Source organism: Furipterus horrens, unplaced genomic scaffold (assembly GCF_987537825.1).
Source record: "Furipterus horrens unplaced genomic scaffold, mFurHor1.1.pri manual_scaffold_1, whole genome shotgun sequence".
Lineage (NCBI taxonomy): Eukaryota > Metazoa > Chordata > Mammalia > Chiroptera > Furipteridae > Furipterus > Furipterus horrens.
Window position 1 is genome coordinate 186,058,879 of NW_028327171.1, and position 26,481 is coordinate 186,085,359.

Below are 26,481 nucleotides of genomic sequence, written 5' to 3' on the forward strand. Positions count from 1 at the left end.
TAACAAACCAGTTAGCTTAACCATGCTCTTCCCCTCATCTGACAAACTGTTGAATATTTGGGTGTTTTCAACTTTCACGGACTTATGGGAAGAGATATATTTTGTTTCTTATTGCTGTAATTTCTAACAGGGTGTTCTGCACATCACACATACTAACAAGCAATGTGTTAGGCATACCTTCATGCAAGTTCATTTATCATTTTCCTTGGATGTGTTTATCAAGTAGATGGACAAAATATATAAATAATTTCAATACTATCTGCCTATCAGATTGTTTTCTAAAAAATTCATTACATTTCTGTTCCATTAGCAATTAAAATATATTCCTATCACCACATTCCCCATTTTGTTGTTACTTGTTTATTTTGTGCTATTTAATTAATTTTAATGTCTGTGGGGCTGCACATTTAGCATTGTGGAAATATCTGAATATTAACTATGTTCCTCTAATATTTTATCACAGGATTATTTACAAGTTCTTGTCATACTTCTATCATTCTTGTTCTTGACATGTCAAGTCACCTTATCCCACCAATTAATAGGTACTTTAAATTTATTGAAGTGTATACTTACTATTCCAATACCAAAATGATTTCACTTGTATTTTCATAGACTTCATGAAGATTAATCACATGGGGACAGGACTTTGCCAATTCAAGTACGGCAATCTCATGTAGAATCTCTGCTCGACAATCCTGTCCTCTTCTTCTCTTTTTTAGAAATTTTGCAGCATATTCTTGGCCAGTAGATTTTGATATACACTGTCTAACCACGGCAAATTTTCCTCTAGGGGAAAAAATAAGGACAATCAATTTTAACTTTTCCATAAAGAGCAATATTAGTATAACACAGATGCTGTTCTACCTCAAATTTAAAGTCAATCCTTTAAAAAAATCATGCCATGAAATTTTTCTTTTTTCTCTTAACTGCTGCATATACTTTCATAAAATTTACAGTACTATCACACAAAAATGAAAAGGGCAAATGTAACAATAGGATAAGACACAATTACATTTGTTCTCCAGTATCAATACAATACATTATCATTGTAGAGGGAGACCTCATTTGTATGGCAGCTCCATGCCATACTCTTCATTTAAATTGTTGTTTAAATATCACAACAATCCTATCTAGTAAATGCTATTCTATTTTGCAGGCCCCAGAGAGGATATGTATATTGGTCTATTTCCAAACACCGTACCCTTAATAGCTTTAACTCTCTAATCAAAATAGCTTTCCTTCAAATACAAAAAATTAAGACGAATGCAAAAATGGGTACTTGACATTTAATTTTATTAGTGTCATCACTTTGCCTTTCAACACCACTTTTAATAAGCTTTGAAGCTTTCTATCACAGTATGTCAGTTGTATTACCAATAAATCTCTTAGTATTGCTCAGCAGTCTATGAAGCCTGTAACAGATATCAAAGGTGTATGTATACGCCCCGTGGAGAGTACCTAAAGACACTTCAACATCGGCTAAGAAAATAAATGGTTATCAACAGCTATGTACAAACACACCCGTTATTCATGTATATCATTTTAGGAATAAGTATGTGTTTAGCTCTTTCCAACAGAAGTGCTCAGTATCTCAGCCAAAATTTAAAGACATAGGCAAATGTGTATTCTCAGCCTGTACTGCCCAAAATCTAGGTTCCCAAAGAGCTAAAGCTATTTTTAGTAACCCTATTTTAAGATACTAATAAAAGCTATTAACTGCCTACCCAGAAAAAAATATACACATGCCCTTAGGTAGAAAGATTTACATACAATTCCAGTGGCTTTTCAGATTTCAAAGCCCATTCATACACCTAAGCCTGAGTACAGGGAATACAAAATTAAGAACCTCTACCCTAAGGCTCAACTTAACGCACTGGATACTATCTCGTCTCGTCGTCGTCGTCGGCAGCCGTCCGTCTCGAGAGACGATGGTGTAGCTTCTTAAGAGTCTATCTGCACCGCCGAGAATGGCTGTGCCGTCCGACTCGGGAGTGACATGGTATCTGTCTCCTCCTGTGTTGAATCGACATCTTGTGATGACGCTGAAGCTACAGAGCCTGGGCAGGGTAATATGGAGGGTCTGCTGTTGCCCATGCAGCAGACCCCCCCTCTCTTCGCAGCTGAAGGGTCCAAGGGAAAGACGGAGTCGATACAGCTTGGGTTCAGGTGCGCAGCAGGAGTTGCCGGTGTTGACTACAACGTCAAACCGCCTTAGGGACTCCGGCTCCGGATTTTCTGTCGGGGTTTACTCCCTTAGCCTTTCCCCTGAAGAGGTATGCCGCAAGGCAGCGGAGGTTTTTTGGAGTCAGAGTTTTCCTTCTCTGATGTACCCTGACTGGAAGATCGAACCAGTGACACTTAGCTCGCAGGCCGACGCTCAATCCACTGAGCTAAACCAGCCAGGGTCTTGGATACTATCTAATCAAGTATAAATAAAGGATCCTCAGAGAGTAAGCTCTGTTTCAGCCCTCCTCTTGTCTCAATTTCCCTTAGAATATGTTTCTAACATAGTATATCAGGTAATTCACAAGGAAGCTCATTAATATATTTGATATTTAAATTTGGGGTGGGGGACAAAATATATTGCTTGACTCAATTTTTCTTACTATCCTCAAGCACCAGGATGACAAAGATTCCTATTCTTTATTTCCCAAATTTCCTCTGAATTGGTGCCAATGAGAAATACACTGGAAATCAAGCTGAAGAATTACAGCTACTAAGGCCAAAAAAGTGACCAAGCTATACTTTGACTTCTACATTTATCAAAACATACATCAACAATAAATCTGCATGCACAAACCTGATTCGTTCAAAGGACTTTTAATTTATTATTTGAGGATGTTTAATTTTAACTACAAGATATTTTCTAACTGTATGCAAAATACAAATCGCTGCATTTCAATTAGCACATACAAAGTTAGTCATTCCCTTAACTTTATATTCAAACCTCTTGTGTTTTATAGAATTTATACTGAATAAACTGAGTCAGACTAAGATTAAATGATTCATGGAAAGTCATATATGGAACGGGAGTGCCAAGAATTAAACTGTGGGATGTGAATTCCTAGCTTTCTGTTCTAAAACATCACAAAACAATTCGTTCCTTTAAGATAGTTTTTTTTTAAGAAGTGTAACTCATTTCTGCCAATTTTTTCTTAGATAGAAAAGCAAAAATATGTCTAAAACAGAAAGGAAATTAGAAATTTTATGAAGAAATCCACTTTGTAAAATTTAGGGAACAGAAAATAGTAGGCCAAGAAAACTGCTCACACAACTGACAGCACGAATTCTGACAATTTAATTCAGCTGTAACTTTATAAACATATCTACAAGCCAAGACTTTCTCAGAAACAAAGGGCAAAATTAAATAATAACTCTTTGTATCTAATTGTTTCAGGTATTCTAAAGATGCTTTCTTAAATAACTTTAGTTCTCATTAATCCAGGACAAAGTGACCAAATGATTTTGAATAATTATTTGTCAATGTTCACCACTAAGGAAAAGACCCATGAAGGAAGAGATCCTGTATGTCCTATTACTACAGTAATTATAAAATCTACACTTTGCTAACACATAATAGAAACTAAAATATCTGTTGAATGAATTCAGAGTTAAGTTAAATCCTATACTTAAAGCATGTATATTTTTAAAGCTTACTTGAAATGCCAATAAAATTTTACATATATATTCATTTACAGAATATTAAATGGGTAGTATTTATCAAATAACTTAGAAAAAAACCAAGTATTTGTTTTCTATCCTAAAATGATAATTGTGGTTTAGCAGTATCAAAAATAAACTTCAATACATAATGCTCCTATATTAAAATAGAATTAAAAATTCTTTTTAAACCTTTAACAATACATATTAATTAGTTTGTGCCCTAAAAAGGTGAATCTGACTCGATTTCCCAGCAGTGAAAAGGTCTAGTAGTTACCCTTCTGCATTCTAGAATAGACAATAAAATGTGAAAGGCGGTGGGGGAGGGTAAGCCACAAAGGAAGCTGACGTTTATTTCTGCATTGGCCTCACCCTTCTGACCACAGAAGGCCTATGAAATCTTGCCTCAGTTGGGGGAAGGGTAGAAAAAACTTACCCAACATGTTAAAAAACAGGAACAAAACAAAGAGTTCTGAGAATAGTCAAAAATGAACTGTTAGCTTTTACATGTTATTTTAGTTTGCTAAATGAAAATAAATTCTAAAACACAAACATCTTAAAATTAATGAAAAGTAATTGATTTAGAAAGATAACAAAGTAGTTCACTACATGCCAGAATTATAATTTTATATACATCAAAAATGTACAAGCCTCAGGAGAAACAAGATTATGATCCTAATGGTTAATACCAAGCAAGTTCTTGGCAGATGAAAGGTCATGATTTCTAATTGACCAAGGTTTACTAATTAGATATATTCATATTTACCATGTGACTCAGTAGCCCATATCAATTAAAAGAAAAATGTTCGGTATCTTTTATAAAGATATTAGAAAATGAAATATTAGAAATCTGAATGTTTTAATCAGATTCCAACAAGTTTTTCCTCTAAAGTGTTAAAAATTACATCTGATTCCAGTTTATCATTTATATAATAGCCTCTTATTTGTAAAACAATTTAGAATTATTAATATTATCCTCTACAAAGTTTAACTTCTCTAAAACCCTCAAAGAAAAAAATGTTTTACAGACTTTCTAGCTCCCATAACACCTTATATTTTACAAAGTTAATTTAATAAATGTATGTACATTTACTCACCAAATAGTAATTTAGAAAAATAGAAAAGAATGCACTTTATTGTGTGTACTTTTCAAGACATATTCAGTTACCTGCTCAGTTTCCATATATTTTTACAACAGAAGGAAAATTAGAGACATCTAGCCAATCCTCTCATCTTAAAGAAAAGGAAATAACACAACTAAGTAGATCACAAAACTTTAGACAACTTTAGGTTCAGAGTAAAAACAGGTCAGCTGACTTCAGCTTAATCTGTTCTGACAATATACTAAAGGATGCCATATGACATATATTTGACATAGCTGTTAAAAAAGAAAGAAAGAAAATCCCTAATGGAGTCTTATGCTACCTCAAATAAAGTTTTGTTATACTGTAGATGGTAAGATATTGACAATACTACATCCACGCTAAGCCTCCTTATTTTAAGACTGACAATAAAAAATACAGTGAGATTCAGAAGAGGGTTACTGGATCAGGGAAGGTTATCTGGAAGTCAGGCCCTAAGATGAGCATTTAAGGAAACCGGCAATGTCTAGCTATATTCAAATCTCTGAAGGATTTTCACATGGACATTATATGAAGCTACAAGAGAAGAACTATGTCTATTGGGTAGAGGTTAACAAGAACAGAAAACAGAACTTGCTTTGGCTAAGAAGTGCCCACAAAATGGAACACACACATTCTGAGATAGTGAGTTCCCCATGACTGAGGTGTTTAAGTTGAGGCTGAGTAAATAGCTTGTCAGGAAAATTATAGCAAGACTGCTGCTGCACTGCATAAAAACTTATGTCAGAAGACCACTGACTACCAAATCCTTCCAAAGCAAAGATTCTGTAACTATTCCATGTGAGATATAGGTAACTAAGAGAAAACTTATGCTTTCCTGTTAGAGTGCAAAGAGAAATAATTATAGATTTAGAACTAAACAATTTTTAAAAACCATTCTGAAAGCTTTTTAAAACTGTAACTTTTAAAGAATCCAGGGGCTCTAAAGTTAGGTGGGATGTACCACATATCCTAATAGCTCCCTAACCCTCTAGTAAGTTAAGACTAGACCCTGTATAGTAACAGCAGAAATGATGATGACTTTTCTTTCTAATCATTGTTAAATAATGATTGAATTTTATATAAATTGTGAATTTATGTAAAATGTGAATTTAAACAGCACACACACATAAAATTTCCTTACCTTCCTAGCTCTTTAGACGTCAGTGTATAAACATTATTAAAGTTTTCCATTTTTATTGGAGTTTGAGGAGCTGTAGTTAGCAAGCCTGAAATAGTTCGGCAATCAAATCTTCTTCTCGACATCTTAGATGACTTCCCGATATGTTTCTTTAGTCACTTATTTTTACCTATTTAAAAAAAAGAGAAGATAGAGGGTATAACTTAAATGTAGTAAGAAAAATAAAAATATTAGACAGAATGTTCATTACATTATCAGCTCCAAATATAGCTGTAAGATACAACTGAAAAGATTTAAAGAGCACATTCTACCCACAAGAAAAAAGATGCACCCACATAAACTTAGCTATCACCTCTATGGTACTTGAATGAAGTTACTGACTTCATTCAGAATAAAACTACTGTAAAAAATCTGTAAAATTCTCCTAAAACAGTTATAATAAAAATTAAATGCTCATCCTCTACAGCAGTGGTTCTCAACCTTCCTAATGCTGCGACCCTTTCATACAGTTCCTCATGTTGTGGTGACCCCAACCACAAAATTATTTTTGTTGCTACTTCATAACTATAATTTTGCTAATGTTATGAATTGTAATGTAAAAATATCTGATATGCAGGATTTATATTCATTGCTACAAATTGAACATAATTAAAGCATAGTGATTAATCACAAAAACAATATGTAATTATATATGTGTTTTCCGATGGTCTTAGGCAACCCCTGTGAAAGGGTTGTTCGACCCCCAAAGGGGTTGCGACCCACAGGTTGAGAACCGCTGCTCTAAAGCTACATCTTCACAAGACAATTTATCATAGCAAAGTAAAAATTATTTTTTTTAAATTTGATTTCACATGGCCAAATCGAGTGTGAATTCACTTTCTGTAAGTCATATTACTGACATCTGAAAGACTACAAGAAACAGAGTTTGTTTCACAGGCTGTCTACATTTCAATACTAAATTCAGAAACTTTCATAATCTCTTTCTTCTGGCAGAACCAAGTACAGAGCCTGCCATGTATGAAGAGTTCTGTAATTTTGTTAGATGAGTGATTGACATACAGAAGGGCGTATTCTAGAGTTCTGATATATATCTGAAGCTCATACTGATCGCAAACTTTGTGATATTTACATGTATTCAGTTTTAACATCAAGACTACTAGTTCATATTACAATAGATTATATATTTTAGATACTTCTCACTTTCTACTATGTCTGTCTAATAAATCATCCAGTATTATTCTTATAACGCCCTCTTATAAGAACCCCCCCAGGCTTTTGTTCTTTCTCTGCCAGATTTTTGCTCTCCGTATTTCCTACTTGACATGTACAACATGTTTCTTTACCTTCCTAAATACAAATGTGAACTAAATTCAACTTAAATACGCAGTGTGATTGAGTTCACTGCTTTCAGCTTCTGTTTTCTCAGCTTTATTCTGAAGTTTGAATTTTTTTCTCTCTAACTCTCTTGGTTTGGGGGAAAACAAAGACCTAATTAGTTTAGGGGTACATCTCTAGTAATCTAAGGGTAGCAGTGTAGCATTCTGAAATAACATTGGGACTGAATCACATATGGGTCTGAATCCCATTTATCCATCCTACCAGCTATGAGATCTTCACTAAATTATTTAACTTTATTACTGTTATGGACTGAATTGTGCTCCCCTCGAAATTCATATGCTGAAATCCTAACCCCCAGTACCTCAGAAAGTGACTGCATTTGGAGACAGGGCCTTTAAAAAGGTAATTAAAATAAAAAGTAAGATGATTAGGGTGGGCCCTAATCCAACAGGAATGGTGTCCTTACAAAAAAAAAGTTAGATCACAGGAATACACAGAGGGAAGAACATGTGAAGACGCAGGGAGAACGCCACTCCACACCAAAGAGAAAGGCATCAGAGACACAGACCCTGTCTTCACTGATCTCAAACCTCTATTCTCCAGAATTCTTGAGACAATAAATTTATGTTGCTTAAATCACCCAATCTGAAATACTTTACTATGGCTGCCTAGTAAACTACTTTAATACGATTTCTTTTAAAAATAAGAGAGAAATATTTCAAATAAATGTCAAAATAAACACTTGCTTTTTCAACCTTATTACTTTGTCATATTGTGTTTAAAAATAATTAAGACATCATAGACACAGTTGCAGTTGGTCCCTTCTTTTCATCCCCAGTTTACATTCCCACTACCACTGCATGGGACGGCTTTTCATCTCCTTGTCAACATCTGCCCCATTTGGACTTTTAATTTTGGTTAGTCTAGTGTGATGAAGGTAAACTGGAATTTTGTAATTTACTTTATATTTCTCTGATTGCTAGTGAGGAATGTTTCAATCCTGCTGCCTCTAAAGTATGGAAGATAAAACAGAATCTGCCTTGCAGAGGTCTAAAGATTAAAAATTAAAAGGGCTCATGGCCATGGGCAACAGTGTGGTGATTGCTGGGGGGAGGGGGTATAAAAGAGACTAAATGGTAATTGGAAAAAAATGCAACAAAGATTAAATTTAAAAAATAAAGTATGATAAACTCCTGTAGAATGACACTGGTACGATGCTAGTCATGAGTCTGTATCATGATTGTCCAATACATAAATATCGTTAATATTTTACCCAAAGACACTCTCAATGAAGTCCCTTGCTATTGTTTAGCACCCTGTTTCCATATACAAAGACTTTCACCCCAGGTTAGCTTAAAGTCAGCTCTTTTAAAATTCTGTCTTTTTAATTCTGTTTTAATAAATAACTTGTGTACTTTCTTAGTTCTGATGGTACCAAGTTTCATTAGTCACATACTCCATTAAAAACAAAACAAAACAAAACAGTAACCAATTTTTACGTCCAATCTACTCTTTTTTCAGGTCATCTTTGTGTTTTTATGATTTTTTTCCCTAAATTTAAGACTGTGGAATCTAAAGAACAATATAAATAAAGACACAAAATTGAAACAGATTCCAAGATAGAAGAACAGACTGATGGCTGCCAGAGGGGAGGGGGGTTGGGGGACTGGATGAAAAAGATGAAGGGACTAAGTACACATTGGTAGTTACAGAATAGTATCGGGGATATAAAGTACAGCATGGGGAATGTAGTCAATAATATTTTAGTAACTATGTATGGTGCCAAGTGAGTACTGAAAATATTGGGGGAAGCACTTGTAAAGCACTTTATGATTGTCTAACCACTATGCTATATACCTGAAACTAATAGAAAATAATACTGAATGTAAACTTTAATTGAAAAAAATAAAAATAATCAAAGGTATATTAATATACATGCTTATGATCACAGTTATGTTATACATACATAAATAAGAGATGTACCTGTATCATGGATACAAATTGGGCTACATTCGAACATTGTTCATCAATCAGGACATGGGAAATATGAGAACAAGAACATACCAAGTTCAATTATAGAAACAGAGTGTAGGTTCCTGAGTCTAAGATGTTTACCTCATCTAGATTCTAGAACCTAAGATGTTTATCTCATGTTGAAATGTATCACTTACAAAATGATCTATTCATAAGAACTCTAGTAGAACTAAGATATATTTTACAAGTAAGTATTTTCTGCTCTCAAGTTTCAAAAATGTCAATATGGGTCTTACATGTACTTACAAGTGTTTGTTCAACGAAGTTTATAAAAGTGAAAAATAAAAAATAAAAAACCTGTGGAATGAATGAACCCCAAAGTCCAACAATAGGAAAATGGTTAAGTACACCTAAATAATAGGATATTAACTCAAAAACTGTGCTTTCAAAGAATCTTTTAAACTCAAATTATTAAATGAAAAAGGAAGATATAAAACTTTACATACAATATAATAATTTTGTGGGAAAATATAAAAGTAGGAGAAAAAACTGGAAAACGATGGCAAAATGTTAACAGTGGTATCTTTGGGTGGTGTGATTATGGCAGTATTTATACTTTCTTGTGTTTGAGTTACCTACACTAAGAAGGTACTATTTTAATAATCAACAAAAATCAATAAATACCTCTGGGTAAAAATAGGTAGATGTAAATACATTATGACTAGACTCTAAATGCAGGAACCCATTTGCAACAGCAAAACATAACTATACATTAAGAGTTTACTTGGCTAGAAGTTCAAGAGCCATTACTACTCAGGTTTTTTAAGGCCTCAATGTTTTCACTGCATTTATATAGAGCAGATGGTGTTCATTATCCCAATAACATGTCCGTTCTTATGCAGAGACCATATAAACATTTAGAATAAATACTAAGCAAGAATTATTGTCTTAACACCACATAGAAAAAAATTTAAGAAATTCCAAATGTTATAATTCTATATAACAAATAACAATTTGTAACCTAAAGACATATATCTCTATTATGACCTAACACTTGTAAAAATCCAGACTCATCATGGTATTCCTCCAAAAAAACAAACAAACAAAAAAAAACCCAAAATGTGATATCCAAACACGATTAATACCTATCATTTAGTTATATTAGAAGGAAAAATAACTTAGTTTTTTTTTTTTTTTTTTAACTGACTGAAATGGATAATATAAATAAGACTTCCTTACTTAAGCTACTTAGTAGTATTACCTAATACAGGACATTGGCTTGTTTATTTTTCACCCTAACAAATTTTCCTTCACTCACATGTACTGTTCGTCATCATAATGAATTAATATACCACATGTACTTGTGTGATTATATATGTACTGAAAACAGCACTGGGCAATCAGCAGTTTTTAAAATACACGTTAATACAAAAATCATTATTTGATGTGCGACATTTTACTGTGACTCAGAATATACTGGAACACATTTCTGGAGACTGAATCTTAAACTTATCTACTTATTGCTAATGTCCAGTACCTATGTTACAAACTGCTTTAGACATCCAGATAACATCCCTTAAGTGCATTTTCCTTCCATTCACTGCCCTTGAACCAGTTGCCACAGCCTAGATATTTTTCTATTTCCTCCCCTTGGGCCAGTTTGCATATAGCACAGCTGAATGTCACTTTTGTTCACCAAAGCCTTCACAAACACCTGATTGCCTTTCATATAAGATTTAATCCTTATGTACACGAAGGTTATCAGTAAGCTCTCTGTCTCTTCTCTTTAACTTTGACAAATAATCTGCAACCTTTTTTTGTTTTCTACCACAATTCACAGACCTATAACTGATTCTGAATATGTAATAAGTCTCACTCTACTTGAAATACATTTCATAACACTTTATTAGGCTACAATAAAAAATATTAAGGGACTTAGTAACTTCATGTGTGTATACATGTGTTTGTGTGTTTAGGCATAATCACAGACACAATTGAGCACTAGAAAGAGTAAAAAGGGTAATAGAGAGCAAGATATAATTAAGTTTTCAGTTACACAGTACTACTAGGAATAATGGTATCTCAAACTTATTTTCAAAGATATTTTACATTAGCTCCCATTAACAATGATTAGAATAAGAATTCAGATGTGCACCATTGAAGGCAGGAACAGAGGGAAATGTTAGACTTGATCTAAACCTTAACTTACTTGAAAGGAGAAAGCAAACGTGATGTGATCAAAAGTAGACAACAATCCCTATAAACCTCCAGACAGCTCTATTTTTAAAAGTTATCATGATTTTCATTTCAAACTTATCAAACAAAAATGTTTTCTAAAAACAGAATATATCATATACAATAATTGGAAACACCTAGAGAATTAAATTGTCTACTTAGATTTCTTCATTAGCTTGCCGGTACTACCTACAAGCTATTAAGATCCTTAGTGTGACACACAAAAGCCCTTGCTTGCAGCCAGGTGCACACCAGCTTCACTTCCTGCCACACTCATATCTCATGTTTTGCCTCCACATCTCTGTTTTACTTTCCTGCCTGAAACATCCTTTTTACCTTTCCTTAAATGGCTAACTTTTCTTATGCACCATCTCCCCTCCCCCACCTCATGTCAGAAGCTTTGACTTTTTAAAAACCCACAGGTTGGGTTCAGTGCCTCTCCTTTATGCTTCAAATATCTCTTTTGCCTCAGTATCTAGCATGTTAGATTCCAATTATGTTTAGTGTCTAAAGGGCAGCAACCATTTACTTTTGCACCTAAACTCCCAGCATGGTCTCTGGCACCTGGTAGGAATTTTCAAAATGTTTGATAAACTGAATTATAAGAATTGTGAATTATAACAAGAAGAATTTTTAAGTACATCTCATATCATCAAGGGTTGTGCAGAACTTGAGATCCATCTGGAAATTATATATTGTAACTTCAAATGCAGCTAGGCTGCCTAATTCAGTATTTGGCTAAATAAAATAAGGTATATTTTAAAATTGCTATTAGTGAAATTTCGTTTCTAAACAGGATGTCCACAAACTATGGAAATATGGATAAAATTATTTTATCATATATTATATATAATGCAATATCAACAGACTATTTATTTTGTATTTACCTGCCTTTCCAGACTAGGCCACCTGTTTTTATGTAAGTACCCACTTCAGCTAAGGAAATCAATATTTTAAGAGATATCTCAATCAGGAAATTAATTCAGATACTTCCTTGTCAAGCACCAATCTAGATTTCCCTGAGATAAATTTGAAAGGCAATGAAAAGCAAAGTGAGTCACAAGATTACAAGAAAACAACTCCTTTCTATTGGGTTGACCAGAAAGTTCATTTAGTTTTTTCCATACAATGGCTCTAGTAGTGCTTAGTTGTTTTTAACTTCATTCTAAGCAATTTTGTTAGAATGTATCATGACAGCTGTCTTATCAGCGTGCATTTTTAAAAAACTTACCAAATTGGTGATTTTTTTGTGCAGCCATTTTAATATTGAAGATGGAAGAAAATATGCAACATTTTTGGTGTATTATGCTTTATTTCAAGAAAGGTAAAAACACAACTAAAACACAAAAAGAGATTTGTGCAGTGTATAGAGAAGATGCTGTGACTGATCGAACGTGTCAAAAGTGGTTTGAGAAGTTTCTTGGTACAACTGACATTTTAGCCAAATTCTTTGCTGTGGGGCTGGTCTTACGCATTGGAAGACATTTAGAAGCATCCCTGAACTCTCTACTCACTAGAAACCAATAGCGGGAGATAGCCAACATACTCAAAATATCCAGACCAATATAAGAGTTATTGGTGAAAATGAGAAACATGTCTTTTATTTTACAGAAAAAATGAAACAGACTCTGGCCAACACAATACATCGACATTTATAGCTACTAAGTTTTCCCTAGGAAACAGAGGAATTGGAGACTTGTTTATCTAGCATCCATCAACATAAAGGATGAACTTTCTGCTAGTGTGGCAGAAGGATCCATTTTAATTAGTCATTAATTAGAAGTAAATGTGTTGGTGAAGACATAGGAATAATGATGATTTCCAATTTCAAAGAAGAGACTGTATTCTTTATGTGTATTCTACTAACATATCTTGTTGTGTTTTTTTTTTTAAGATTGAACAGAAAGAATAATTCAAGAACTTAATCCTTTGAAAATCACACCAGCAAGCCAGCTAATTGACTCTAGTCCAAGCAGTGTAGTATACTTGTATATACTACCTAAGGGCTGAAGTCCCAGGTAATGACTCCAGGCCTGATTCTGTGCCAGGACAGTAAGGCCTGGTGCCATCTCTTCTACCTTCAGAAGAAGAACCAAACCCTATAATTATTAAACAGTATAGGAAGATATTGCAGAACAAAATACAGTGGTCCAACACACACACAGTGCTTGTCAAAAAATTAAGTTTCTGTTGTAAGATAAAGTACTGTTTACATATAGTACCACTTTAGTATTGTTTATTCACAACTATTCCAATGCAAAATGGAATGTGAGCATCTGAGGATTAAAGATGAAATTACAACCTCATTGTTAATATAAAAATTTTAAATGCTTCAAGTATATCTGTGCCCCCTTTTGGGGAAGAAGTTGCAAAGAGTCAGGGGTGCGCCAAAATATGTTGCATATAAAATACTGAAAGAAACTGGCCAGTTTAGATGTTGAAGCTCAAGGTTAAATGTATGTATTTGGGGAAGAAAAAAGGATGAATAAATGAAGGAAATAAAAAATTTTAACAAAGTATGTCTTGGGAACTACATTTATCAACGTATTTAGATAAAAATGTGTTTGTAATTTAATTATAAGTAAATTTGTTAAACTGTTCAAAGAAATATGCTTTCATTAGTCTATCACAGGATATAAACCACTTAAAATTAAACTATTGAATTTTTTCATCAATACTGTGGAAAACTAAACAACTAAAACATTTAAAATTTACCCAAGTGGAAAGGAAGTACATAAGTGACCGTTAATATTCCTGACACAATCAACACCTGCAGAATGCAAAAGAATTATTTAAAAAAATAAGAATCAATCAAAATCCTTTAAAAGCAGATATTCTAAAAGCACTGTTGTTAGCTGCCAATTTTATATCAAGGAAATATGCTCTACAATATATGTGCAATTTTAAGACAATTTTATGATTAAGTGAAAGTGTTAGCAATGGATTTCCTCAATTCCTGGGTTTTAAATTGGAGCTCTATAACATTAAAACAGAAAAATTTTGATAAGAAAATTATAATTATCAAACAGCTTGAAAACAGCTTTTGAAATGTTTAAATGTTTACTTAACAGAAAAACATTGTTAGAGCAAGCTTAAAAATAAAATGTTTTAATTACAGACAACGATAAAAAAATCCTGCACCTTCTTCAGACTTATCAATGGGCTGACAGTCGAGTCTCAATTTTCCTTAAAAACTGATTATCTTAAACAAATTGTAATTCACTATTCAATGAGCCCAAGAGAAATGGCAACCATTCTGCCTGCACACACAAAAAAAGGCCTTCAAAGATACACAAATTTTACTTTTAAAACTCAAATATATTGCCATGTTTTCCACTTGAAGGTTAGATCCATAATTTAGAAAAATGATCTAAAATGTGTATGTATCTCAAAAATAAAGCAGCTATTAATAAGAACTCCAATTATTAAAATACTAGAAATATTTTTTAAAATTTAGGGTCTCCTCAGAAGAGAATGAAGGAGAAGAAGGGGGAAGTCTTAAAATTAGGGCACTTGTTTCTATAAACCTGCTTTTTAAAAAAAATACACAGTTTTATGTAGTTTAATATTTATAAAACAAACATGTTAGAATTGGTTGAAAACTGCACTACTTCTCACAGTTCACTCACTATGAAGCCAGAAAATGGTGCATCAATTAGAAAGCAGGTTTATCATCTTTTTCTTTGATAAAATTGTGCTCCTGGTTCCATATGCTGTCACTTGTCCGGTCATCTCTGCCCACCACGCTGTCTCAGAGGACACATTCTCAACGGCCTGGACTTGAGAACTTAAAAGTGGCCGCACTATAATAACATCACTGCAGGTTCAGCATATCACTGGTACCACAGATGTAAACACGTACGTTGGCAAAGCACAGTGGAAGTGATATACACAGACGTAATACTGACATTTCATCACGTGGATAGGTTTTTAAAATGTCTTTTTTTCCCCTCTTAATATCAATTTGCAAATTGATGTCGGAGTGCCTCCAGTCTCATCACAACTGCCCCCCCCACACACACGGAAAAATAAAGAAAAACGAGGAAGAACTAATATCCTCTACTTGCTGCCATGAAGGCTCTTTAGATTTTGCCTCTATTTCTCTCTCTGAAGGAACTCAAAGAACCTTTCCCTACACTAAACGAGCTGGATAAATGTCAAAATCGTAGCCATCATGGGGATATAGGTTATAGAGCTTAAGTATAGGTCAGATACACTTAAGTGGCTTACACGGCGTCAAAATAAAATCAGATCGCGGAAAATCACTGAAACAACCGCAATTAGTCTTTTCTATTCACTGACTTGAAAAACTGTTCACAAGCAGTGATTCAAAATGCCGCACAAGACGAGCACAAACTTTCTCTAAACTAAAGGCAAGTGTGAGCAGGACGTGCCCACGAGTCCAGATGCGAACACGTCCTTTGCCCACACCACAGCTGTGAACTCGGGACCCAGTCGACGCGACGTGGAAGGGACGCGCACGAGCCGGTCGCGAAAGGGGCCCCCACGGGACGCGACCCGAGGAGAGCCCAGGCCGGCCAGGAGACGGCGCGCACACGCAGACACACAAGCAAGGAGGACGAGCTCCCGGGCTGAGAGGAGTTTGGGGAGGACCACTGACCGCCCCCCGCGCCGAACCCGAGGGAACCAGAGAAGCAGGACTCCAGCCGGAATACGGCTGCGGGCCCGGAGCCGTCGAGCCACCGGAGGAGCAGCGAGTCCGAAACCTTCTCGGCCGGGGCTAGGGTCCGAGGGTACTACGGTTCCGCCCACGCCGCCTGGATCCCTCCTCGGGACTCCTCCCACCTTTGGGGTCTCGGTACCGAAAGTAAAGAGGACTGGTTCAGGGGAATGGAGTCGCCACCCCAATCCTACCCGCCGATCCCAGCAGGACCACGGACACGCGAGGAGGAAGACACTGACCGCTCCGGTCGCAGCAAGTTCTTGCGGAGTTGGCCCCTCCAAGGGGGCTCCCGTCCCGCTCCACGCCGGTGGCCACGACAAGGCGCCTTCTCCAGCTCTAGCCGGGTGGGGCCCCGGGTAGCTCCGAGCGTGGCAGGACCCACTTTTATTCTTCCGCACAACAGCCAAGAGTTGTGACCTGGCCCCTTGTGAGGTGGCTCCCGGCGACGGCAGCGGAGACGTGAACCGAGCTCACAGTTGAGGTTTGAAAACTGCACCCGCGTTGCGGGGCAGTGCTATATGCTAGGTCCCACCCCCTCTGTCAGGAGAGCCAATCCGAGCGCGGGTGGGGGCGGGGCTGTCACGTGACAGTAGGGCGGGGCGCCGGGCGGTGGCGCGTGCTGCGGGGCGGAGCGGTGGGAGGGTGTGGCCGGCTCCTGGCGAGCCGGAGGCTGGGCGGAGCTGCATCGCAGGTGGGGCAATGAGGTCATTGCTACCAGCGAGGGGTGGGGCGGGCGCTGCTAGGGCCGCGTGCGGAACTGTAGCTCGAACTGGCTGCACCACTTCCCGAGTTCAGAGTGGTCAGTCCAAATGTGCAGACTGAGAGAGGGAAGACGCAAATGTAGTCTCAGCTGCTTCCCATTCATTACCAAACTTATGTTTCTACTAGAGACCTGTTTTCTGACTCTTCCGAGTCATTTTCCTAGTAACCAGAACCTACCCGCAAGTGCGGAGCCCAATTTGCTATAACTTGGCAAGCATCGACGTGGCTGCAGAGAATTGAGTCTTTCTGAGGCATGCCTGAAGGCAATATAAGGAAAGTCCCAATAGGATGAATTGCCAATATTGCGTGTAGGGTGCCAACGGGAAACACAAAAGCCCGCAGGAGAATGAAAAGGTGGAAAGTTCTGTGCAAGACACAGTTGAGCTTTTGTCTTGTTCTGTATAATCCAGGATTGGTTGCAGAGTATATTTAAAATAATTGTGGAAGACTATTGGGAAAACATATTGAGAGGGGAGTCACTCTTTTTCAAAAGCCTTTAACATTCAGCATTTTTAAAAAGGAGCTTTCCTTGTTCTATCCCAAGAAGCCAACCAAATTCCCATTAAGCCATCCATTTGCTCTTCCACACTGTATTTTTCCCAAGATAAATGCATAAAATACCTCAATGCCTCGGGGTCATGTGACTGCATTTGGATACAGGGCCTTTAAAAAGGTAATTAAGGGAAAATAAGATTATATTGATGGGCCCTTATCCAAAATGAAGAGATCACAATGCAGACAACACAGACTGAGGAACAACCATGTGCAGACAGTGAGAAGATGGTCATGGGCAAGCCCTCATAAGAAATGAAACCTGTTGACACTGTGCTCTTGGAATTTTAGCCTCCAGAAGTATGAGAAAATAAATTTCTGTTGTTCAAGACTTCCAGTCTGTGGTACAGTACTTGCTATGGTGGCCCTACCACACTAATACAGTGGTCCTCCCTAATCACTTCAAGTGAATCACCACCATATGTGACCAGGGGTGGTGACTCTTTCTGATGATGCCATGATATTCACCACATTCTGTCCAGGGAAAGTGACCCTCCCCAATCACACCAGGTCAGTCACCACACACTGACCACATGCCAACCAGGGAAGGTGATTCTCTCTGATGGTACATTCACTCCCTATAGATGTAGAGAAGTTGAGTGGAATTTTATGTAAAGAAGAAGGCCCTATATTCAAAATGCCTGCCATTGGTACATGCTCCTTCTAAAGAAAAGTCTTAACAGTTATTTTTGTGTCAAGATTCTACAGTTCAATCCATGTGGAAAGTGTGAAACAAGCACTACTACCTTTCTACAACTGAATAAACCAGAAATGTGTGGCCAGGCCAAAAGCAGCCAGACATAATGGGGGTCAATAGCCTTTAAAGGGGCTTGGCTCAAACACCCACCTAACAGCGGTACTCATGTTGAATGGAGATAGCTAGTCCAAATAGATCCCCTTTCTGGAGGTAAGAGTCCTGCATGTACTCAGATGGGTAAGTGACAGTGCATTTATCCATGGTGCATAAAGAACGTCACAATCTGGGAAGCACTAAAGACAACAGAGATTCTAGGAGACCTTGCATCCCCTGGCTCTCTTCAAACAAACCCTGTTAGCAAAGGTAATTGGGACAGCTCTTTCCTAATGAGAGTAATGACTCAGACTGGTACAGATGTCTTCCTCAAAGAGTGACACAATTCTTTTCTCCAAAGCACCCATAAATTACTAGAATCTAGATTGCCAGTCAAACTACCCACCAGAGTTTATAGAGTATGAACTACCAAAACCTTCTGAAAGAAACATGATGTAAGCCACATATGTCATTTAAAATGTCCTAGTACGTCATCACATTAAAAAAGTAAATACAGGTTACATTAATTTTAATATATAATTAATCCAATGTATCCAAAATGCAATCATTTCAATATGGAATCAATATGAAAATTAATGAGATATTTTACATTCCTTTTTTATATCATCTTAAATATGGTATATTTTACATTTACAACACATTCCAATTCAGATGCTAAATTTTTATCAAAACCACTTGATCTGTATTTAGATTGCACAAAATTTACCATTGAAAAAAGGTTTATATCCCTATGTCATTTCAAATAAAAGTTTTCAATAACTGGATACAGTGTAAGTTTTTAATTTAAATTTAATTAAAATGAAATAAAGTTGTAATTCAGTCACGCTAACCACATTTCAAGTGCTCCATAGCCACGTGTGGTTGGTGGCTACTATATTAGACAGCACAGGTCCAAAGGCCTACATGTGTGTCTCCTAACTGCTTCTAAATCTCAGGATTGTTTAATGCAGAACTAGACACAATGTAGGTTCTCAATAAATCAGCATCTGAGCAGTTTAAAACTTCAAAAATCCTCAAGGGTCAGTAGCCCAACTCCCATGTTTTAGAAAGGAGAAAACCTAGAATGACAGAAGTTAAGGGACTTGCAAAAGATTGCACAACTAAACTAGTTGGTGCATATCTGAACAAGAATTTAGGTCTCTTGATTCTTAGTCCTAAGAACATTCTACCTCATTATGTCAGACATACTTCAGGAAAAAAAATTTTTTAATTTATTTGAATAAAGATTTGAATGATATAGGCAAAGAAAATGTATCATAATTGCATTTGCATAATCTGATAGTGTGTCCTAGAATTTTTAAGGTCTCCTTCCACCATGGTTTGGGGTCTAGGTGATTTCATCTGTCACTGTTACCTTGGCCTGTCACTGCTTCCTTTCCTTACAGCCATCTCACTGCACATCCGTCCCACCCAACCCCAGAGCATCTGACCACATTTTTCTCTCTGCAGCTGTCCTCACCCAGCTGTCTAGAACAATTTGGTTAAGGTTGCGCTTCAGAGAATTCTTTATATTTGCAAATCAAAGTATTCAGTAGAAACTGCAGCAAAGTTATGGAACTGGTATCTTCTAGCCAAAAATACACCAGCTCTGAGGTGAGAGTTGTGTGTGTATGTGTGTGTGTGTGTGTGTGTGTGAGAGAGAGAGAGAGAGAGAGAGAGAGAGAGAGAGAGAGAGAGAGAGAGAGGATGTATGTGTGGTTAAGTGTGTGACATTAAATAGACCTGCATTCACATCCCAGCTCTGCCCATTCCTAAGTGCATGGCTTTGGCAAACCTCAGTTTCCTCATCTGTAAAAGGAGGATAGTGCTAATAGCTACTTCTGTTAAGACGAAAATGTGGTAGTACATACCGAGAACGGGGCCCGACCAGAATAAGCCCTCAGACTGTACAAGCTGTTGTTATTTTCCAGGGCTCTGCAAGCTGGCTCCGGAGGACTGCAGACATTTGGCTCACTACTGCACTTTGTGACTAGCAAAATGCTTGTGATAAAGTAAGTCCTAAGTGGATATTACTCGAATGACTTTAGAAGATACTTATGACTTCCTTCATACAGTTTGATTGATGCTAGGAGAGATCATTGGGATAAAATATGGTGACCTTACTGGTAAGAAAAAGAGAAAAGGAGGTGGCTGCATTCCTCTTCAGAATCTACCTGGAGGAGGCATCCAGGTTCAAAATGAAGTGATAAGGTCAACAAATGGTGACGTTCAGAGCTGTGTTAGATAAAGAAATTAGAGTGACCAGAGTTTAAAGGGAAGTAGACTATCAAGTGGAACAATGAAATAAACATAGGGTATAAAACTGTCCTTTATTTGATTTTAGCTGATAAATGTCTATTATTCTCCCCAACAAATCTCCTTCATTTCACTTTCCTAAGATACTTCCTCTACCAACAGCACGTTCCATAACTCATGACCTGATATCACATTCCAGAGCACACAGCAGGTAAGAAATAGTAAAGCTTTCAGGAATTCTTAACTCTGAGTCTTCTTACATCAGGCAGTAATAGGCACAGATAAGGCAGGGCTGACTTTTAATCCTTATAACTTCCTTGTTGGGAGTGTTCTTTGCTTCAACTGGCCTAAGGTGACAGTTTGAGCATTGAGAAGGCCAAGCTACTCTTCTAGCTGGGTCCCTTCATAACACAGAAGTGCTGGTAATGTGGGAAATATTAATATTAATGATTATCACAGCATCCCTGACATTGAGCATATTCAAAGTGTCCTAAGGTCTTTTTAATAGTTAACCTTACTTTTAGATTTATATAGTAGGATTTCATAGCTTCATTTTTACAAAAAGGTATAAGTATAGAGCTGTTCAGAAACCCTTTAAATGATACAGATTATGAGAAAATGGGTCTGTAAATTACTAGCTGTGAGAGCTTGAGCAGGTTATAATATCTCCATGCCTGTCTTTTCATCTGTAAAATGGAAATAATAATAGATTTATCCCATAGTGTACAAAGTACCAATAGCTCATAAATACTGAGCCTGGTAATGTTGTAAATGTGCTGTTTGTGTTAACTCATTTAATCCTCACACTTCTATGAATAAAGGGCTGTATTTTCCTCCTTTAAAGATAAGAGAACTAAGGGACATGAAAGTAATATATGCACTTCCCCACAGTAAGCTAAGTTACTAGAGAAGCAGTAGTTAGTGAAGCCAGGATTCAAGCTCACCCGCTACTACATGGCCTTTTACTCTGGATATTTAATAACTGTGGCTACTAACAACAGAGCACAGGATTTAGGATGTTTAATTCATCTTAGTCCCTGGTGCCCCTGCTCCTTTCATTCATTTGTTTTTGGTACGAGTTAATGTTTAGCTTAATATAGATGCAGATGTTCACATATAGAAATATTTATAGATTTGTGTGTGTACATGGGTTAACATACACACATATCTCCTTGCTCTGTCAGCAGAGAGCACATAGAAGCATTGGCACCCTAGGAGCAATAAGCACACCTACCCTTCAGATCTTAGTTTCTAATACCATTCATTCTCCAATAAAAGGAACCAAGTTCCTTGGAGAAATTGGTGCTTCTAGAACTGAGGCAGGAAACATACAGAACGGCCTGGAACATTGTGTTTTGCCAAAAAGAAGGAAGTTCAAACAAACAAGTCAACAAAATGCGTACATAGTGTTGGGAGTACGTCAAAGGGACCCACTAGCCAACTGAAAGAGCTCTCAATGGCCAAAACTCGGACAATTTGAGCAACACAATAAATAAATAAAATAGTATTGGATTATGACCCAAAGTATAAAATAAATATCCATGGGTAAATACTGATATAAATAAATGATTGAATAAACATATGGGAAAGAATAGACAAATTTCCCATGTTGAAGAATTATGAATAATTTATGTAGATTCTCCACCCTCAAGGTGGTGGAGCGTAACTCCGCACTCCTTAAGTGTGGGCTGGGCATAGTGACTTTTCTCCCCAAAGAGCACAGTATAGAAAGGGAGAAAAAAAGAGTACCTTTACAGTGAAGTAACCTGACAAACAGTACTTCAAGCCAGGTCATCAAGGTTAACAGCCATAGTCCTAAGTCATTTTGATCATACCCTTAATATGATGTAATGAGAAGGACACTTTGTAGTTTTTCTCCCCAAGACTTATAATCCCAGTGCAGCCATTAGAAAAACATCAGAAAAATTTCTACTGAATGGCATACAATAAAATACCTGATTGAACTCCTCAAAACTGTCAATGTCATAAAAAACAAGGGAAACTGTCACAATTCAGTAGATCTTAAGGCGCTGTAATGACTAAATGTAATGTGGTATCTTGGATGGGATCTTGGAAGAGAATACAAAATGACATTAAACAAGAACTAATGAAATATGAAACAAAGTATAAACTTTAGTTAACAATAATGAATTGATATTAATATCAGTTCCTTAATTATAGCAAATGTAACCTACTAATGTAAAAAACTAACAAGGAAAATGGTTGTGTGTACTTTATGTACTATCTTTGCAGTAATTTAAAAAAAATGAATGAATCTGTCATTGCTTAAGAAATCCAAATTTAGGAAATTTGATCTTAAAATAATTTTTAAGATCAAAGGAAAAAAAAATGCATAAAATAACTGAAATACCATCTGGCTATTATTTTTGAGTCTATTCAAAATACCATTATATTAGTAATTTGATGCAGGCTCAATCCTGTCAACCTCTGAGCAAAATTTTCAAACCTTGGCTAAAAATATATGTGTCAGGAATGCAGAAAGGGAGCCAAAGAATTGTGTGCTTCAATATAATATCTATTATCTAATTCCGATCACTGTATTAGGGAGACCCAAACACTTTTTTGGGAGTTCCCAAGGTGGAAATTATTTTCATGATAATGCTAAGTGATATTTACCCTTTCCACTCTTATTCTCCCACAAGTGTATATGATTTAGTTTTCCAGAGACTACAGATTTGTCTCTGGATGTAGGAGCCGCTATGACAGTCCAAATGCTTTCTATTAAGCCAGAAATTAGATCGCAAAAATGTAAAACAATATCACCCTTATCACTATTTTGTTTTGGATAATATAGCTATTTTTCACGAAAGTTATTTATGTTAACATGTGTTATTATTGTTAACATGTAGCTGTTATTTTAAATTTTTTCTTTTAATTTATAGTATGGTAAATATTGATAGATATAACTACATAAATAAACACTCTTTGCAGTTCTTACTAATTTTTGAGTGTAAAAAATTTGAGAGATTGAGAGCTATTTTTCTAATTATAGTGACCAGTTTGCTCTTTTAGTTTTGGGACATTTGTCATTTTATGGCTACCTTGCATCTAACCCCTCCAGTGTTTGGAGAAGTCCTCACCTTTTGAGCCAATGGAAGTGAAATTAACAAGCATTCACGTTCTCAGCCTCTTTTGCAGCCAGGGCAGGAGCAGTTACCTTAAGTTCTATCCACCATCTCTATGTACTTGAGCCATAGAATCTGGAACAAGTGAGGCTGAGCCAGGAGCAACTCTATGACAGAAGCCAAATGGCAGGGGGATATGGCCCTGGAAGCAGTAGTCCTAGTGACACTCTTTGTCCACTGTTATGCTGTCAGCAATACTAATTGAACATAGACATTTGGATTTCAGCAGTAGTAATGTCTTTATCTGAAGAGTTCATTGATGTGACTTTGGATATTGTTCCTGGTTATCTTGTCTTGATGCTGGTTCTTCTGCCTGTATCTCTAATCTATGAGCTACACAATATCCTTTAAATACATTCCTTTTCAGCTTCAATCATCCAGAGATGCTTATTGCTTACAACTAATAAACCTAATTCTACCCAAAACTGGTTTCTTAATTCACTTCTGTAGTTATGTATCTTGACTTCTTTAACATTGACTTTTCTGAAATTCCACAAATAAACCATGGTTAATTAAAAGAAAGAAAAGGCAAAATAAGTTTACCCTTTTCTTTATCAGCTATAAAAACTAACTATATAAATAAATTAAAATATTATATTAAAAGATGGAAAAAATGTTGGCCTTCTACTCTAGCTATAAACTTTTACTTAAATTTTGGAATTGTGATCTAACTTTCAACCAGCAGAGTGTAAGATTTTCATGTGTTACTTCCCAGTTATGCAGTTTCTATAAAACAGGCAGGAGGCTCTGAAGAGAACGACTGAGGCTGCCATGCCATGTGCTTAGTTCATTATAAATCATTTCAAGGAACTCCAGCCTTTCTGAGCCAATCAAAACAGAAACGTTCTAACACATTGGAGAGTGTCTTGTTTTATAGAGTGCTTACTTATGAAAAGCACACTAGATTTCAAATGTACCACCTTATCCAGAAAGGATTTTGGAACTGATTCTTATTAGATTACTTTTTGTGTTATTTAATGTGATATATAAAACATAATGTTTTTTTTTTGTTGTTGTTGTTGTTGTTTGAGTTCATAGTCTGAAATGGTTCTGCCTTCTGTAATTTTCCAGGCAAAGTTTACAGTATTTTTATTCTGGTCCCTTTCTACATAGACTTCAAAAATGAAAAGTATGTGGGCTAGTCAGGCCCTTCAAATCTTCCCATTTCATGGTAACTCAGATCATTAGTGACTTAAATTAATTTTGACTAGAAAAAGCATGTTCTTCTGCAATTAAAATATTACCTCAGATTAAGGCTCTTTTAAAGCAATGTCTTGAAATATTTTAGGGAAAAGATAAGAGGGAAGCACCTCGTTGATTTTTCCTCTCATGCTCTTTGGTTGTCCAGGTTTGAGTTTAGGGGTTCTTGGATCTGGATTCTGATATTTCCAGTTAACTTCTCTGAGGAAAGGTTTGTTTAGTTGAAGTCAACAGGAAAGCATAAATCAGCACACCCCACCTTGAGAATAGGTTGAAAAATCGAAAAGCAGGCACATCTAACGACCAAAGATAGCCTCTTTCTTACAGGCCTAAATTGGGGGTGCATTTTTTTAAATATGAGGTTTTGGAGCACTTTGCAGATTATTATCTTGGTTACTTGAGAGAATCTGCATAAGCCTAAAGTCATTTGTCTTTATTTCTTCCTGTCTCTCACCCGTGGTATTTGTCTTTTTCTCTACTTGCTAAGAACAGGAAATAGCAGAATGAAGATCTGATCAGTTTCCATTACTTCAGTAAGCCTAGCTCAGTTGAACATAGGCCAAGAGCACATGTATATTTGCCTAAATAAATTATACAGCTTATCAGCATAGGCTACTTTTGTGCAGTTTTTAACTATCTTTTCATGTTCCAGGCCTTGGGGTCTTCTCCTTATTAAGCCTATCTCTAAGAATGCTGCTCTTTCAAAGTAAAAATAGGCAATACCTTTGAGACACTTTCCGTTACTCATTGACCTAAAAAAAAAAAAAAAAATTCTAGTAGATGAGAAATGAGCAGGTCTAAAAAGCTTTTAGGCCAGCCATGCATGCTGAATGCAGCACAGGATGTGTTGATAAAAAGAGCACCTGAAGTCTATACAGCATTGTAGAGTTGAGTGTATTCACATGCAATATTTTATCTGAGTGTCAACAATCCTAAGATTATGGTAAGCAAGGCCAAAATTATCCCATTTTACAAATAAGAAAAGAGACTCTGAGAGTGACTTTCCCCAGGGCTCAGATCAGAATTGAAGATTGTAGACTCTTCTGGACTACTCTCCCCTTACAAGAGAGGACTATCCAGAGAGCAAAGTTATCAGACCTGCTTTCTCTCCTTTCCCACCCTCACCCCTTCTTCTGAAAGATTATAGGAGGCCCTATGATACAGCAACCATAGACAATGGAGAGGCTAGGGGGAGGTAAGTTTTCAGGAAGTCCCAAAGACCAGATGGCAAGCCAGGCTGAGCCCTGTGGCTATCTTACCTGCAGATGTGTACGGCTCTAGGAGCCCTGATGTCACCCAAAGACTCAATGTCCACATTTCTCCAGCTGGTGGGGCCAGCTCACTTCCTGCTGCTGCCCTGAATTGCCTAAGGCAGTTTTGGCAGTTTCGGGTGGGGAATTAGGAAAATCAATAATGATCTACCATTTAGAGTAATAAGATTTGGCACAGAACTAAGAATTCCAAACCAATAGCCAAGGTAGCAGGAAGGTATTTAAGCCTTGGCTGGAGTGGCTCAGTGAACTTGAGCGTTGGCCTGTGAACCAAAGGGTCGTTGGTTTGATTCCTAGTCAGGGCGCGTGCCTGGATTCTGGCCCAAGTCCCCAGTTGGAGCATTCGAGAGT

General features: G+C 36.6%; 1 protein-coding gene across 1 annotated transcript in view; it reads right to left on the reverse strand.

Moving 5' to 3' along the window:
- Positions 1-16,658, reverse strand: part of STK17B (serine/threonine kinase 17b) — a 28,839-nt gene extending 12,181 nt beyond the window's left edge. The window contains exons 1-3 of the mRNA XM_090282057.1: positions 16,393-16,658; positions 5,926-6,091; positions 574-786 (exon numbers count right to left, since the gene is read on the reverse strand). Of these exons, the coding sequence (XP_090138183.1) occupies positions 574-786; positions 5,926-6,047 (335 nt within the window). The 5' untranslated portion in view covers positions 6,048-6,091; positions 16,393-16,658. The remainder of the gene's footprint in view (positions 1-573; positions 787-5,925; positions 6,092-16,392) is intronic.
- Between the last annotated feature and the right edge of the window lie 9,823 nt (positions 16,659-26,481).